The sequence below is a fragment of the Mollisia scopiformis genome, assembly GCF_001500285.1.
Source record: "Mollisia scopiformis unplaced genomic scaffold LY89scaffold_15, whole genome shotgun sequence".
Taxonomy (NCBI): Eukaryota; Fungi; Ascomycota; class Leotiomycetes; order Helotiales; family Mollisiaceae; genus Mollisia; species Mollisia scopiformis.
Genome location: NW_017263595.1, coordinates 809,911 through 825,131, shown reverse-complemented (window position 1 = coordinate 825,131; position 15,221 = coordinate 809,911). Strand labels below are relative to the sequence as shown.

General features: G+C 47.7%; 7 protein-coding genes across 7 annotated transcripts; 1 reads left to right on the top strand and 6 right to left on the bottom strand.

Moving 5' to 3' along the window:
• Window positions 1–217: 217 nt before the first annotated feature.
• LY89DRAFT_670886 (uncharacterized protein) lies at window positions 218–1,030 on the bottom strand (the record flags this gene model as incomplete). The annotated part of the gene is made up of 3 exons (XM_018213194.1): window positions 218–542; window positions 633–912; window positions 985–1,030. 3 exons carry the CDS (start codon window positions 1,028–1,030, stop codon window positions 218–220), a joined length of 651 nt encoding a protein of 216 aa, XP_018069768.1.
• An 846-nt stretch (window positions 1,031–1,876) lies between these two features.
• On the top strand, window positions 1,877–3,053 carry LY89DRAFT_686173 (ankyrin). Its single transcript, XM_018215224.1, has 2 exons — window positions 1,877–2,190; window positions 2,246–3,053. Exons 1-2 carry the CDS (start codon window positions 1,883–1,885, stop codon window positions 2,721–2,723), a joined length of 786 nt encoding a protein of 261 aa, XP_018069767.1. The 5' UTR covers window positions 1,877–1,882; the 3' UTR covers window positions 2,724–3,053.
• Window positions 3,054–3,446: 393 nt separating this feature from the next.
• On the bottom strand, window positions 3,447–3,853 carry LY89DRAFT_670884 (uncharacterized protein; the record flags this gene model as incomplete). The annotated part of the gene is made up of 2 exons (XM_018213193.1): window positions 3,447–3,747; window positions 3,804–3,853. The coding sequence occupies 2 exons, from the start codon at window positions 3,851–3,853 to the stop codon at window positions 3,447–3,449; spliced, it is 351 nt and encodes a 116-aa protein (XP_018069766.1).
• Window positions 3,854–5,566: 1,713 nt separating this feature from the next.
• Window positions 5,567–6,048, bottom strand: LY89DRAFT_112098 (uncharacterized protein). Its single transcript, XM_018205082.1, has one exon. The coding sequence runs from the start codon at window positions 5,945–5,947 to the stop codon at window positions 5,630–5,632; it is 318 nt and encodes a 105-aa protein (XP_018069765.1). The 5' UTR covers window positions 5,948–6,048; the 3' UTR covers window positions 5,567–5,629.
• Window positions 6,049–7,403: 1,355 nt separating this feature from the next.
• LY89DRAFT_670883 (uncharacterized protein) lies at window positions 7,404–7,802 on the bottom strand (the record flags this gene model as incomplete). The annotated part of the gene is made up of 2 exons (XM_018213192.1): window positions 7,404–7,698; window positions 7,753–7,802. 2 exons carry the CDS (start codon window positions 7,800–7,802, stop codon window positions 7,404–7,406), a joined length of 345 nt encoding a protein of 114 aa, XP_018069764.1.
• Window positions 7,803–9,160: 1,358 nt separating this feature from the next.
• LY89DRAFT_686171 (uncharacterized protein) lies at window positions 9,161–9,895 on the bottom strand. The gene is made up of 3 exons (XM_018215223.1): window positions 9,825–9,895; window positions 9,457–9,775; window positions 9,161–9,406 (listed from the first exon to the last, which is right to left on the bottom strand). The coding sequence occupies exons 1-2, from the start codon at window positions 9,869–9,871 to the stop codon at window positions 9,523–9,525; spliced, it is 300 nt and encodes a 99-aa protein (XP_018069763.1). The 5' UTR covers window positions 9,872–9,895; the 3' UTR covers window positions 9,161–9,406; window positions 9,457–9,522.
• A 2,105-nt stretch (window positions 9,896–12,000) lies between these two features.
• On the bottom strand, window positions 12,001–12,690 carry LY89DRAFT_783561 (uncharacterized protein; the record flags this gene model as incomplete). Its single annotated transcript, XM_018222695.1, has 2 exons — window positions 12,001–12,575; window positions 12,641–12,690. 2 exons carry the CDS (start codon window positions 12,688–12,690, stop codon window positions 12,227–12,229), a joined length of 399 nt encoding a protein of 132 aa, XP_018069762.1. The 3' UTR covers window positions 12,001–12,226.
• Between the last annotated feature and the right edge of the window lie 2,531 nt (window positions 12,691–15,221).

Sequence of the window (15,221 nt, the reverse complement as noted above, 5' to 3'; positions counted from 1 at the left end):
TGACCTTTTCACGCAACCATTAATGACTTCAGTTGGTTCTTGAAAGTAATAGAACATTGGAAAAGTTGAAGGATGGCGAAGAATAACCCAAGTACGCGTGCGCGTCTAGTTATCCCACATGGTGGATATGATTGAGAAACGTCACACTCAGTCCACAGTCTCTGGACCTAGCATCGATGACACAAATTATATTACAGCAACAGCGTTAAGTGATTGATTAGACGATATCAACCCAAGGACCCACCATGCCAAACTTTCGTATCCGTGATCTCTTGCTATCAACCACCCACAGAACTCCGTCTTCCTCAAACGTATAACACCAACATGAGCCCGTGAAGTGTACACTGCATTCGAGTTCTTGACTTGCGGCTTGGTCAAGGTTCGCCAGAATGACACCTCTGAAATCGATTGTTTTCAGTCCACCTTTCGTAGCACAACCGTAGGCTTCGCAGAAGCACCGCAAACCCTTATGTAACCGACACTCATCCCCTCTCACGACAGGTCCAATGAACTCCTCTAACAGCACATCACATGTGGAACCCCTAGAGCGATAGTTCCAAACATTCTTCAAAGTGACCTCCGTTTACACTTTGATTTTCCCAAGCCAAGTTGTTTGTCGAGCCATAGCGTACTGGTGCAGATCTGCGTGGAATTGTTTTACTCTTTCACCATTCCGTATCGCTTCTAAACCTGCGTTCGTAGGGTGCCATTGACCCTGAGCATCTCTGAACCAGTATGTGGAGCGTCTTCGGGATAATGCATACGGCCAGTCCAAGGTGATATTTCCTACTGGCCATCCAGTTCGATTCCGCTGTTGCACAATGAGTCCCGACCAAGGATCCTTTCCCAGCCAAGGATCATTTAGAGAGTATGCTGGTGGTGATATATCATGTCTTTGATTGGCTTCCAGGTCTATATTTTCGGTGTAGCTAGGAAGATCTGAAGTATTCAGCGTCTGGAAATATATTGCAGTTGTGTTCCTACCTTGCTTCGGCAAAATCTCCATTTCCGTGATATGATGCGTGTCCATGTTGTTGTAGTGAACTGATGAATAACGATTCAACTCCAATTATGGATGTGGGCGCCAGCATTTTATAAGATGGTGTTACTTAAGAGGTGACGTTTTGACCTGCGGCTCCTAACATGATATCATCTGGTAGCGGCGGGTGTCTAAATTACTTAGTGTTGTTAAGCATATCTTCGGCAAGTGTAGGATATCACGAATTATTATGGAAAAAATTGGACAAAGGATTATTTTTACTGCTTTTAAATCTCGAACACTGAAACTTTGTTCATACTTCTACTAGAAATATAAGTTGTAGATTGCACCCGGAAACTGAATGCGTTTATGAGTACCTGGGTAGGTATTGTACCGAATGCGCTAAGGGTACGCGACACTAAGTGCACTAAGAGTACAGCACTGAGAGCACTACTCTAAACCCACTGAGATATAGTTAGTGACAGATGCTGAGCAATGTAGTTGTAGCAGAGCTCAAGAAGTATGGAATATGGAGAGAAAATTAGGATTAATTTTTGCTGCACAAAAGCCACACACATTAGTGCCAAGTTGTCAACCTCAACTCTCCCTTTTCGGTGTGTTCGTCCTTTAGGACGCATCGAGTTGTATCGATCACGCCGGGGCTAGCGCCTTCGTGCTGGCGTTAGCTCACTGGGAGCAGTGTCGCTGTAGGCTATCGTAATGGCTTTTCCTTGGTAAATCGAAACCTTTTCCGTGGTCTACTATTTCCTTAAAAAATCGTTGCAAGAGGTGCCTTTAGGTAACCATGGCATGATACAACAACCCCACGTGATTTCCAACATTCAATTAACTAAACTATTCTCCCTCTCGTTTCCACCGTCGCATATACAAGCTACATCTACCATGTCTGAGCTCACAGCCTTGATAAACGTACTCGAAGATGCTATCTACGAGCAGAAGCTTGACAAGGTCAACGAAATACTGGAGACAAGTCCTGGTCTATCGCAAGACGATCTCAACCTAGCACTCGGTTCGTCAATCGATCCAGACGGCGACATTAGAGCCATGGCACCACTCTTTGCACGTGGGGCCAAAGTCAACCACTCTGCTTTTCGTAGTGCCATGATGAGAAAAGATCTTGTTGCGTGGCAAGCATTCATCGACCAGGGCTGGGACATCAATTCGAAAGAGTTTGGAGATATAGCCCTAAGGTATGTTGTGGAGAAACTTCTAGAGACATAGGCCCGCCGTTGACACAATCACTAGATCTGCAGTATATAACGAAGAACATGTCAAGTGGTTCCTCGACCATGGTGTAGATCCTAGTATACCGTGCGCGAGAGGATGGAACCTGCCTATGCTAGCAACCAACAACGATCCAGACAAGGCGATTGCAATCCTCAAGTTGCTACTCTCTCATGGAGCCGAGCTCGATCCCAAAGCTGCAATGTTCGCAATGGAGCGACCTGGTGGTCTTCCGATTGTGAAGTTCCTAATCGAAGAAGGAATGGATGTCAACGTTGTGCTACCCAAAACGGGAAGGCATTGCCGTGGGATGGGCCGTCCCGGGAGCTTCCCCAGAACGCTTCTGCTCTGTGCTGTACGTTGGGAAAAGATAGAGATCGTGAAGTTTCTTTCAGATGAAGGGGCGGACAAGAACCTTAGTCCCGATGGGTTTTCGGCCACTGATTGTGCAAGGAATCACGGTTGCACGGATATCTATGAGCTTCTCTCCAACTGGTGAGGCAGGTTCCAGAAGGTTCTTGGCTGGCAAGACGTAATACTCTCTACATTCAAGTGAAAGAGACATCACGTTCGTCGCAGAGGAAAGTACTATTGATGAGCTATGCTCCATCTCAGTGTTAATGGGAGGCTTTCCGAACGGATGAAAAACGGCTGTCAATTTGTATCTATGTTGCACACTATTTTGCGTCTACTTTCCCCGAAGTCCATGCATTCTATGTTTGTTCACAACCCTGGTAATTGAAACCGAGATCGAGGAGGAACATTGGATGCTTCTTAATGCTTCAACTACTCTCTGTTTTCTTGACGAACCCCTCATCTTACTTGAGTGTAATATATCTATCGTATGGTCAAACTCTTGCGCTGACTTCAACATTGGTAAAGGGCCTCTTTAGTATCTGACCGATGTACAAAACAATAAACACGGCATTGACCCTCAGCGTCGTTGTGTTCGTGGTGCAACCACCCAAACTGGTTTTCGATGAGCTCCTGACAATGGCTCTGTGTATCGAAGCGTGGCTCGACACGACCTCGACAGTCCTCATGACTTTGGCTCATCGACGATCGTAAGCTTGGCTTTGGTCTATGGATAGATTGTCGCCTTTTAAAATGTCAGTGTGTCCCACTTTCTCATATGAAGTATGAGTATGCTGACTTACCTCTTTCTTTCCTCATGCGAACGTGTCAACGTCCAAGCTGGGAAGAGAAGAACCTCTTGAAGCTACTACTTCTTCGCCATAATATCATCGAAAGATTTCAAGTACTCGGCAACATCCTTAATATGAGCATCCACACTTTCATAACAAGTATATGTGTAACGAGGTTGACCTTCGACAGGGTTGTTGAGCCATGAGATGGTGCGCGGAAGTTCAAGAGTGTTTGGAGTGGCACATGAGGATGAGGTTGATGGTTGAGCATGAAGGTTAGGGGAATTTGCATCGATAGCAGCTAGTATGGAGGCAAACTTGATAGCCTCAGTGGTAGGAGTAGGAGAAGAAGTCAAGGTAGACGGAAGACGAGGGAAACTATAAGGTTCAGTAAGACTTTCGGTCAAGAGACGGTAGCATTACGAGAGACGTACTCATTGGCAGATCCATCAGTCGCAGCAGTTGAGTTCAGATAGGCAGCCATGGTGGAGTTAGTATGTGAAGTAGCAGGAGGCTATAGCACGTGATGCTCTGTGACTTTTTGATGAAGTTGGTTCAAGAGTTTGAGCACAACGATTGATGATCTTTCCGAAAAGAACAGAGACTCGAGGTGGGAATAGGAGCATTCTTATAAGCTTCGCATGTATCTGGGCGGCCACAAAAAATATCGACGTTGAAGGGGATTCGAGAGCTTCAAGGATGAGAGGAGAGTTTACAAGGATGAGGGGAGAGGCTGACAGGGATGAGAGGGGCAGTTGGACTATGAAGAGAGCAACTGCAGCTCATCTTGCTGCCGCTCACCGGTGTATTGGACAGCTGAAGGAAAAGGCTTGCTGCATCTGCAATTGCAAGGTGGCTAGACTCACGCCTGTTTCGGCATAATGCATCTGAACAGGAGAGATTAGCAGGGATAGGAGCGAGAGGCTACAGGGATCACAAGAAGACATGAGCAAGCTCGGGCCCTGAGCCTCGGGGTCATGACGAGGAGACGGCTGTTGGGATATGTCACCACCAATGGCAGCTTAGGCACATTAACACAAGAGTCCCGAGCCTTTTGCGAGCCTGATCAAGAAATCCACCAAACCAGTCAAGCTTTTGCCAAGACATTGCCAAGCGTGAACGTTCCAGGAATTCCATAGGCGTCCGTTGGTGGATCCGTATGTGATGCGCCGCAGGGCCAACTGGATCTTCGAGTGAGCCATAGTCCGTGGGATTTTTTGTGCACCGTAGGTGAGCAAATCAATTCGACCCCGCTACACTTATTTCGGTGGGATGCGGGGTTTGTCCTTGTCTTCTCTTAATATTCCCAATCCACCATTCGGTCTCAATATCTATATTTCAATATATTTCGATCACCTCTCCCGTCGTGAAGATCAAATCTCCTTCGGCCTGAGCTTCGAAGTCATACGGAGCCTTTGCCGTTTCAGCGGCTAGCGGTCCAGGGTCTTGGCTTTGGGGGAGGTGGGGCTGCTCCTTTTGCTTTTGCAGCGGCACCCCACTGGATCCAAGCCACAACCGTGGGGTCATGATATCGTCCGATTGACAGAATCAACCTCGCGCTGTTTAGATAACGGTCATTTCCATATCAGCTGTAAGGGGTGATTGCTGAAGTAATCATCGCGAAGGGGAGAGGAGAGAAACCTATGGTACCGAGCAATCCTATACTTGGTCCACCAATCATGAATTATTTCCCATTATTGGAACTTGAAGCTTTTGCGCGATGTAATAAGCTTCAAGTCGGAATAATGTTTCAGTCTTCTGATATTTTTGAATTGCGACCTGACTTTACTCTTCAGCTCTAGATACTCACTAAGTCTTGCCCTGTATCTGTTGACATCGGTAAGGTTTACACTCCATCCAATCAGATTCTCCGGAAAGTCTGGTGGCATTTTGGTGCGGATTTCCTTTGGCATGCAGTGTCGCATCGCCACCATGCATAAAGACAGTCGAATGACCATACATTCAAGTCTTTAACTCTATCAATCGATTGCAATCCGGCCGGGTTCGCTGCCAAGAAGCTGCCTTACCATTATGGCATAAGCTGGATCGCAGGCTGTGCAACACTTGAGAGTTCACAACAATTCATGAATCCGCTGAACGGCCCGTCTGATGTCACTTCTTAATCACTACTGTACCAAGCTTACAAGAACTGTAAGTCACCCACATCCACTGTTACGGAGGCACCAGAACGAATACTTACTTACGAACATGGGGACAAAAGTCCGTGCGTTCAGGGCATCAGAATCATGAATTTTATTAATTAATTAGCTGTAGACCAGCCACATCGCTTAATTAAGTCGTGTACCCAGAAGTCCTGCTGCTCAATAAGCCCATTGATCCATTCCTGAGGAATTTTGTCCCATTCTTCTAATACTGCTACAACCATTTGAACCTCAGTTGTTGGCTGCCTTAGGCGCCTATAGAGAGCTTGTTTTATTCTCCTCCAGCACTTCTCAATAGGATTCATATCAGGGCTAACTGCAGGATGGGGGAATAGAGTAATACCCATAGAAGTACGCCAAGTAGCACAAATATTGCTAGTAGTCTTGTGGCCGTAAGCAGAGTTGCCGTCTTCCATGAACTGAGGGGTCTTCCCAGGCCCCAAAACAGCCGCAAAAGCAGCTAAAAAATCCTGAATATAAGGCTTGAGTACTTAAGCAAGGTAATCAGTTTGTATAAATGCCCCACTCTTCCCAGTTCCATGAATGTTGATCAATGGACTTTTGTATCCGTAGCCTATAGCACCAAAGAAGTGTACATGAATAGTGCCACCTCTATGCATTTGGAATTAAATGCAGTCAGGATGACAGCGTTCCTTCTTATTCCTAATACACCTCTGCTTGCATTTCTTCCCTCCAACTTAAAATGTGACCTCATCTGAGTATAGTATCTGACTCCATTCCCAAATAGTCCAAAACATGTGTGCTATCCCCCACAGCTACCGCGCATTGGCTTGGGTCTTAGTGAGGTAGGGCTTTTGGCAGCAGATACAAGAGTAGTATCCAGCTTCTTTGCAGCGGCGTTTGAGGGTCTTGACAGAGCAAGAGAGTTGCAATTCATCGTGTATTTGGATCCAATTCAGCACTCTAGTTGCATGGTCGGTGCAAATATACTCAATAATATCTCTAACCTCCTGTTCATTGAGGGATTCTCTGGGTCTCCCTGTGCGTGTAGGGCGCGCTCTTTTAGGCACATCGTATAGTAGGATCTTCCTAACTGTGCTGTCTCCTAGGTGGTAGTAGCCCTGGAGCTATTGCAGGCCTATTTTAGCGAATTTAAAGAGCCGGCGTATGCCCTCTTTGTGCTTGGTTCTGATCTCTGCACCTGGGAGACGTGGAGACATAGGTGGAGTGGTAAAAGGATCCATAATGGTGGAGTTGTTGATAGTTTAGTCCTAATGTGAAGAGTTTTAATTTCGAGGTTCTACAGCCTGAACGCACGGACTTTTGTCCCCATGTTCGTTACCAACTTGTGCCTACAGGTATCAATGGCAGCGTTGGCGGGTGGAGAGATCCTGGTTGTTTAAGATACGAACAAAACCCATCGACTGCGTGACGACTAGAGGTATTGCATAGAATCATCACACTAAGCTAGAGATACATGCAGTTTCCCTTTTATTCTCCTTCGGTGAACCCCTCAGCATGATTGAAGCCAGAGTACAACATACGTGACCGAGCACTGACTTGCCGTCACTAAAATAAAGGGTCCTATCCGATGAGAAGAGGGTTGTATTAGTGTGTCCAAGACTTGAGTAGTACAAAATTCCTATTAGAGATTTCAAGGAAAAGTAGTAGTGAATTAAAGCGAGTCCTATCCGATATTGAACGATTATGTGATGACACTTTTTAATCCAGCCACCATATGAGAGGTGGAAGTAACTGCCGTGAGCCACTTGTCCGACGACTATGTGATATTGTAGATCTTGTTGAGTGTCAGCATATTTATTGCAAAACGAACATGTGCACCCACTTCTTTCTTTGCTAATATGAAGGTGTCAACGTCCGAGCTGGGAAGAGAAGAACCTCTTGAAGCTACTACTTCTTTGCCATAACATCATCGAAAGTGTTCAAGCACTCCTTAATATCCTTGATATGAGCATCTATAATTGCATCGGAGGTATAAGTAAAGCGAGGGTGACCTTCGACAGCGTTGTTGAGCCAGGAAGCGATGTGCTGAAGTTTGAGGGTATTGGAAGATGAAGACGGGATTGATGCTTGGGCATGAGGCGGATTGGAAGCCGCATTGATAGCAGCAAGCATGGACGCGAAGGTGGCAGCTTCAGTGGTGGTAGTGGAGGAGGAAGTCGAGGTAGTTGGAAGAGGTGGAAAACTATTAAAATTAGTAAGACTTTGAGTTGCATAGATCATTTGTTATAGAGCATACTCAGTGGCCGAACCATCAGTTGCAGCGGTAGAGTCTGGGTAAGAAGCCATAGTGAAGGTTGTAGTGTTGAATACTTATGAAGCACGTAGCAAGAGGCTTTAGCACGTGATCCTGTGCGACTTTCTGGTAGAGCAGATTCTGTCTCAGTAGATTGAATATATTGATTGAGAATATTTCTGAGAGGACTAGAATCGAGAGGTGGTAATGGAAACATTCTTATAAGCTTTCCAATATCTCTGGGCGGCCCCGACCTATTTTGGATGTTTTGACGGATTCGTAGAGGGATAAAGATTCATGGCCCTCTGCCTCAACTCGACCATTGGAAACAAGGTTAGAAAGTAGGCCTCATGCCACTCGAAGGCGTTGGCTGTGAACGCCATTGGGTAGAACAAACATTCTGAAGGATCTCCATCCCTGTTGTTCCAGTCTCCCCTCAAAGCCCTTCCGCTGTTGGCAGTAGGGTTGGCAGTGGGGACGGGTCGTGGCGGGGTTGGCACGGCGCTAGCCAAATGTTCTAGTGAGCGATAATGACAAGGCTCGAAGCACATTGCGCCAAACTGACCCATCCGCGACTTGAAATTTTGCCATGTCGAACGTCGTAGCGTGATGCGGTAAGGCTCCCTCCCGAAGGATATGGTGCCCAGTGGATCGGCGGCAGGGGCTGTCTAGGGTCCTCTCGTTCTAAAACATTCGACATGTATAGGCGATAGCGTTACGTCATAAAAGACTAGTGGAGGGGCGTGGCTCAAGACCCAGGAATCCGGGACACTCGGGGAAATGTTTTCAAGTCGTGAGCGTGAAATGTACGAAATCTCTAGCCTTCACATCGTCAAAGATGGTTTGTGCCATATCGCGCAGACGAAGCGCCAACGACCCAGCCTTATCACCACTTCATGGATGCATCATTGCTCAAGAAGTGAAGACACATGCCAGCTTACAGACCCAAGAACATCCAAGGACGTCCTGACATCTGCGTCGATTCTCGCTCTCCTCTGTGCGTCTGCAGGATATGGTTTCGGAGACGGTTGAAATCCGCGAGCTTAAATGCAAGAGAGGATTCTTGAGGCGGTTAAGATCTTCGAGCTTAGAGCTGGTTTCATCCTAGCACGATCTTAAATCCTGATCGCTCGCCAATTCTTCCTGCGGCGTGCTGCAACAGCAGCTGGAGCCACTGACGACCAGGGTCGACCAGAATTTCTGAAATTCTGAAAGCACAAGGTGGGCTTGATTAGAAAGATTTTTGTGTCCTGAGGAATCACCACCTGTATCATAACACGGCTTCTATTCTCTCATGCGCCGACGAACATGCAGCCGAACAGTCGTAGTGACAATTGATTAAATGATTTGTGTAAGCCCAACTATTCTCAATCCCACGACCGTCATGTGCACACAACCACTACATTTCTCCACCCCTTCAAGCCTCAAATTACTTCCATTACATCCTGGGACATGTATAGCCCGAGACTCGGACTCCACCCAATATCTGCATCTCTTTCCGCGACTCGCGTGATTTAGCCCGTACCCCTGAACTACGCGAGGCTCGGCAACTACAGTGCCCCCATGAACAGTGGATCGCCTGGGATAATCCCGAGAGCTCCAAGTCGTCTCAGCGTGGGGCAATCAGTGATCGCACTACTGATAGTTCGGATCGTTCCTGCAAGTTTCATCAGTAACAAGAAGCAAGCTCAATTGATCGAGACCTACACCATTGTGTTCCGTCATCGAGTATATGTTCGTCGAAGCTGGTAAGTTGTTGCATCCACGGAGAGTTTATTCTTTGAAAATTATGCCGTCCAAACTATCGAGATAGTCCTTCATATCCTTTGCACGAGCAGAGTCGGATTTCGTAGACGAGGTATATTGAGATAGAGGTAGAGAACCGCTTGTCGGTGAGAAGTATGAGGTCATTCGAGCTTCGTAGAGTTTTTTTTCGTTGAGTTGAGAGTGTGAAGATACATGGTGTTTGAGGGAGGATGCATTGGAGGAGGAGTTGGAAAGGGAGTTGGTGGTATGGGGAGATTGACTGTGTTGTCAGTCGGCCGAGACTTGACAGATGGCTTGAAGATCCATACTTATGCGTAATAGCTGCGGGGGATGCTTCATTTGTGTTGGTAGACATGATGGATGTTGAAAGTGTCCTAGATGTACGAGGCTGTTTCGGATGTACGAGATACGAATGAAGGGGATGCACGTGATGGAGCAAAGTATAGTTGTATAGGAGTTATTGTCAATCGTAACAAGATTGTGTAGATTTTGAACACTGTGAAAGAATGGGGACTCGACATGTTCTTATATCTGTGAACGTTTGCAAGGCGTCTTGAAGCAGGTTCTAAGAGCTTTCCTTTTTTGGCATGCAATATCTGATTCACATCACAGTGCACCGCCGATGGCGCCGGCGGATCCCTGAAGGAGGGTGAGGCAGCGCCCTGGCTGGCCTTGCCGACCCATCGTGTTGGATCCCGCCATTTACGACGAACGCGACAAAGGCAGACGGGAGCGGTAGAGGATCCAATCACCTTTCGATCGCAACCGATTTCCTGAAGCACCGTATCGCTTGCACCCGCACCCGCCTTGCTTTTCCCGTCACTTGCGGCTAATGTATGTGGAGTCTCTCGCTTACGGGAAAGTGCATGTGCTGCGCCTGCTTTCCTTCCGTTGTGGTGGACGTGGGCGTTGGCTATCGCAGGCAGCTTAAGCTCTTTGGGGCATTCCGTGTTCCCCGTGTCTCGTCAATTGACCGCTGTACCCAGTTATCCGGGGATGCATGCTCTCTCTTTCTCTCTTCTCGCCGATGCATCATTTCTCGGACGGGATAAGGCGCGCACAGGATCCACAACACGCCGGTCTTATCAACCTTAGTCGCCCATCATGCATATCAGGCACTAGCCAGTTCGGGAGTCGTCGACTGGAAGGAGGCCTGGAACGTCAAGATTAAGAAGTTGCAAATCACTTTCTTGATGACTTCTCGACCGCATATTTCTGCGCCCAAAGTGTTTGATATAGCGTCAGCTAGCCTGGCCTCATCCTTCAGCAAACGTCTCTCCATATGACGCCGTTCGCGAAGATCTGCGACGAAATTGACTTTGTTACTCGGGACCGAAGAGCTGTTCTCGATTAAGGTGTGATATGTAGTGCTGAGCCGGATGTGACACCTCTTATGATTTAGGACCAATAAAGCATAGAGGCTTCATAATTCCCTCTTGCTGATATCATTGTGACTAAATTCTTCTGCTTCTTTGTGATAGGAATATACTTCCACCCCAAAAAGCGGCAACGTCTGAAAAGAAAAGAAGGCTCTGTCACATAGGACCAAGTACAACGTCAAAACGCGGGCTGATCTTCCAGTCTACAACCAACAGGCTCAATTTCCTCAACAGCCGAGCCAAAGGCTTGGGACGACCTTCGATTGTTTCAAACCGTTTGACAGCGCATCACATCGCATGACAAGGAAGGTAGACGGGACGGGATGAACGGACTCAGCACGGACATTCATGCTCTCCCCGGTGCGAGGTTGTCATTGGCGGGGAGCTTCCGCTGTAGATCCCTTAAAATAGGGGACAATTAGCCTAATGAGTTTAGCGCTAGTCCCACCTCGGCTCGTTGGCGTGCGCTAAACTCAAAAGTTCAATTTTGACTTCATCCTTGCTTGGAGGACATCAATCAGAACGACGGCGAGGATCCAAAAGTCAGCGATGATTAGACGCAATATTCACGGAATCTTTGCCCTGTCACAGAGCAGAGCCTCCCACACCGGTCACCGGAGGTGACAAGTCGTGCTGAGAAACGTCGGAGTTCGTCGAGGTCGTGTTGATGATGCGTCGATGACTATGAGGCCCTTTTGCTTATTTCGTACTTCTCATTTCTCATCCCCTTTTTATTTATCGAAGAATTTTCCTTCTCACCAGAAGCTGCGACCTGCAGTTCTAGGTTTAACGCGCTGTTGAAGTCGTTGCCAGCTAGCGTACGCGAAATAAAAAAAAATCAAGTTTGACTTCATTCTTTCGTTGACAACGCTGCATGACAACGGATAGTATCTGCTTCTACAGGATGGTATCTAGTGGTATTATCTCGTCACGTTGAAAGAGTAAGCAGAGCCTCATAGTAGGGTCGCGGGAGGACATCAAATCAACCTGAGAATCGTGAGATTCTGATCAGGTCAATTTGATGATGCGTTGTCAATGGGCTGGATGCGCATTTGAATACTTATCGTTGTTGATCTCTTTGAACTGATTATATGCTATTGTCACTTGTATATGTTGAAAGCATGGTGTTTGGGTCAAGAGACTTTCGAGACAGCTCGTTTTCATTCATTATCATAGCTATATCACCTGTCTTTCCATGATTTCACCCAAGTATATCGCATCCACCGAGTTCTTCATTGTCTTCGTATCCCCATACAGATATCTGGGATGCTCACTGACTGAGCAGAACGTGTCTACCACTTTTGTTACCCTGGGCTCGTCGTCATGCTTCGTCATGCGTCGTCCTCGTTGATCTTCATCGTCAAAGCCTCAACCTGAGAGAGCATATCCTCGACATGATCCTTCATACCTGCCTGAATAGTGTTGCGTTTGTATTGAGGAAGAGTGTGGATGGGATCGGCAAAGTATGAATTGACGCGACCTGAGCAGAGTTTCTGCCTTTCGCTAATTGTACGAGAGGTGGGAAGGACTATCAACAAGGAAGGCGAAGTTCTGATGTTGGGGTCTGGTAAAGTAGAATCGTTGGTCGAAGTGGGGAGGGGTAGTGAGGTGATGTTCTTGGCGAGGGAAGACTTCAAGTTCGAGTTCGAGGTACATGCAGATGAATTGTCAGGTGGGGATCTGTTTCAAGTTAGCATTTCAGCCTGCTAGCCGTTCATTAACAGCAGCAAAATGAAGTGACATACTCTGTGCTTGTGCCATGAGTGATGTGAGTAGAGGCTGGTGAAAGCGGCATCATCAAAGTGATTTCTTCGCTGGTACTGCTACAACTTGATCGAGTTTGAGACAAAATGAAGGCAAAAATCGCTGTGGGTGTAGACAGACAAGAGAAACAGTAGTTGAGTCAGATAATTCATAGTTATTAAGTAGGAAACAGGGCTCGAACTTATATATTGCAGAGGGGACGGGTAGGACGCTCTTATGACAGGTAATAACCGGCCGCCGTACTAGCGGAAGCGCATTACTTTGGTTCAGTTGCCACACTTGCATGCCAATTGAAAGACGCGGCTATCCTGACCGACGGCACTGACTCGCACCCCCAATCAATGTCAGCACATGCAGGAGGACGAGCGTACAGGAGAATATTACGCTTAGAGGAAACCCCACCTTGCCTGCGTAAACTTCGACCTGAAGTCTGGGGCTCGGGTCCTCATCCCGCGCTGGTCCGATCGCGACACCGCCCCCCAACGAGGTGTCCCTGGACCTGGGCATGGCAATGAAACAGACAAGGCTACGGGAGCGGCTGTGATATCCTTTCGCCTGGCGGTGTTGAGTTGCTCTACCTATTAATCATTCTGGAACGGGTAGTGGAGACCCACTCCCCATAACTTATTTGATTTAGACACTTGATGCCATACATGCTCCTCGGTATCATGCTATGTCCGAGACAACAAGATCATGGCAAAGTTGACAATCTTCAATGAACTTTGAAGATTCTGGTATTGAAAGCGATTGTTTAGCACACTTATCTGACATTCAATCCAGTCGGTGGGTTACGCTTACTGGAAAATTGGTGGATGTCAAGTAATCTTCCAGAATCCTGACAGTCAGTGCTTTTCGTGCAACGACGAACATTAATAGTTAGTAACTGAAGAGACCCTGGTTCCGTACCAACGACTTCTTGTGCTCCCGGAATTCACGAGTCAATTTGCAGTGCACGAACAGTTCTGGAAGCAAGGCGGCGAGGAACGGACGCCCGGGTCACCTGCAGCATGCAGCCGAGATTGTGTCATGTCTTGGTGAAGGAAGATTCAGAAGAAGGAGACGACAGTCTGGTGGGGTGTCCTGGAGTGACCTTTTGCAGACTGAACGAGGAAGCGGCCCGGGATCAACGAAGTGGGACGGGGGGTCGAACAATTGCTGGCAGCATGGAAGACCAGGGAGGGCCACAAGAGACACCACGGAAGATCGAGTGAGGAAGGCTGGACATTAGGGGGGCAGCCAAAAGAAATATGAGAAGATAGATTGAACAGAACAGCAGTCCTGGAACCCCCACTAACCCTATTTAAGTAATAAATGAGCAAGAACTCCTATCCCCTCGACGGCCAGAGCTGAATTTTAGCGTGGGGTCAAGTGCACGGGCTCCTCCCATTCGAGGAGTGGGGTCATCCCAAAGATTTGATTGGCGACACTAAAATTCACCTTTGAGCTGGCCGTCGAGGGGATACCGAACACACCGTACCACACCTCCAGAAGTACCTTCTCCACGTTGTGCTCCTCGTCGGCTCCTGAAGACTATATCTCATCTGGAGAATGCTCTCGTGCGCAAGCATCACGACAGCGAGAAAGCATGGGTAGCAGCACAGCTGCCGTATCCTGCATACTCAGCATTAACCTACTACATTTTCATCGGGATTCGAACTAAGGATATCATTTCAGCGCACGTTGCTGGACACAGTAAGATCGATTCAAGCACAGTACGTATAACTGTGAAGAACAAAAAGCTTTTACTAGAGTATGGCCAGCAGACTGAACAATAATTTAATGATGACGGTAGGTACCGTGGAGAATGAGAATGAGACCAGCGATCGTAAGTCACCGTAGTGGGAATTTTCCACAGCTCCAGTGATATGAGCGAGGTAGCAGGTACGATGCAGCTAGGATTGGGTGTCGCATCGGTCGCGCAAGGTTGCCATAAGGCCGCAGCGACCGAATCTGCTTGTGATGTGTTGGTCAAGATCGCTTTGTTCAGGTTAGTACCGCAGCGGTCGCGCAAGGTCGACATGGTGCCCGGGATGTTGGCTCAGTCCGTTCCGCAAACAGGACGACTGCATTGGCGAAAGGGGGATGATTTTTTCCTGGGACTGTACGTTCCTGAGGTCCTTGGGAATTTGAGGCGAACGTAATTAAAAGGCCGGTCAGGGGATGTATGATTTGAATTGGGCCATTCTGTCCTTCAAGTCCCCAAGCGGTCAACATAGGCATCCGGATCGCAACTCTCAGGAGGACTTGATTACGCTGATTGTACGGCGGCCATTGTTCAGACCACTCAGCCATCGAGACTGCCGTGTCCACATCCCCCGATCGTCTGGCCTTAACGCACCCCATCTGGCGGTGGGCAAGGAAGAGCGAGCAAGGCACAGAAACAGGGAAGGGTAGCGGTAAGGTAAGGCAGACACAAGCGTGGACTTCTTCTGAACTGAAGGAGCTGCATACGAGCGAGCGAAGTCTAGCTGAGCTGCAGGAGCTTGGAGCTAATCTATTATTCGATTAAACCACGCCTACCACCTGCAAATTCAGACAAGAGAAGATGGTGGTTTGATAGTG

What these genes read in the sequence shown, in the direction of transcription:
- LY89DRAFT_112098 (XM_018205082.1), bottom strand. Translation starts at nt 5,947, where the DNA reads ATGGAAGACGGCAACTCTGCTTACGGCCACAAGACTACTAGCAATATT.
- LY89DRAFT_686173 (XM_018215224.1), top strand. Translation starts at nt 1,883, where the DNA reads ATGTCTGAGCTCACAGCCTTGATAAACGTACTCGAAGATGCTATCTAC. An exon ending in TTTGGAGATATAGCCCTAAG is followed by an intron (nt 2,191 to 2,245) that starts GTATGTTGTGGA and finishes CACAATCACTAG; the next exon opens with ATCTGCAGTATATAACGAAG.
- LY89DRAFT_686171 (XM_018215223.1), bottom strand. Translation starts at nt 9,871, where the DNA reads ATGTCTACCAACACAAATGAAGCATCCCCCGCAGCTATTACGCATAA. An exon ending in CCCGCAGCTATTACGCATAA is followed by an intron (nt 9,776 to 9,824) that starts GTATGGATCTTC and finishes CTGACAACACAG; the next exon opens with TCAATCTCCCCATACCACCA.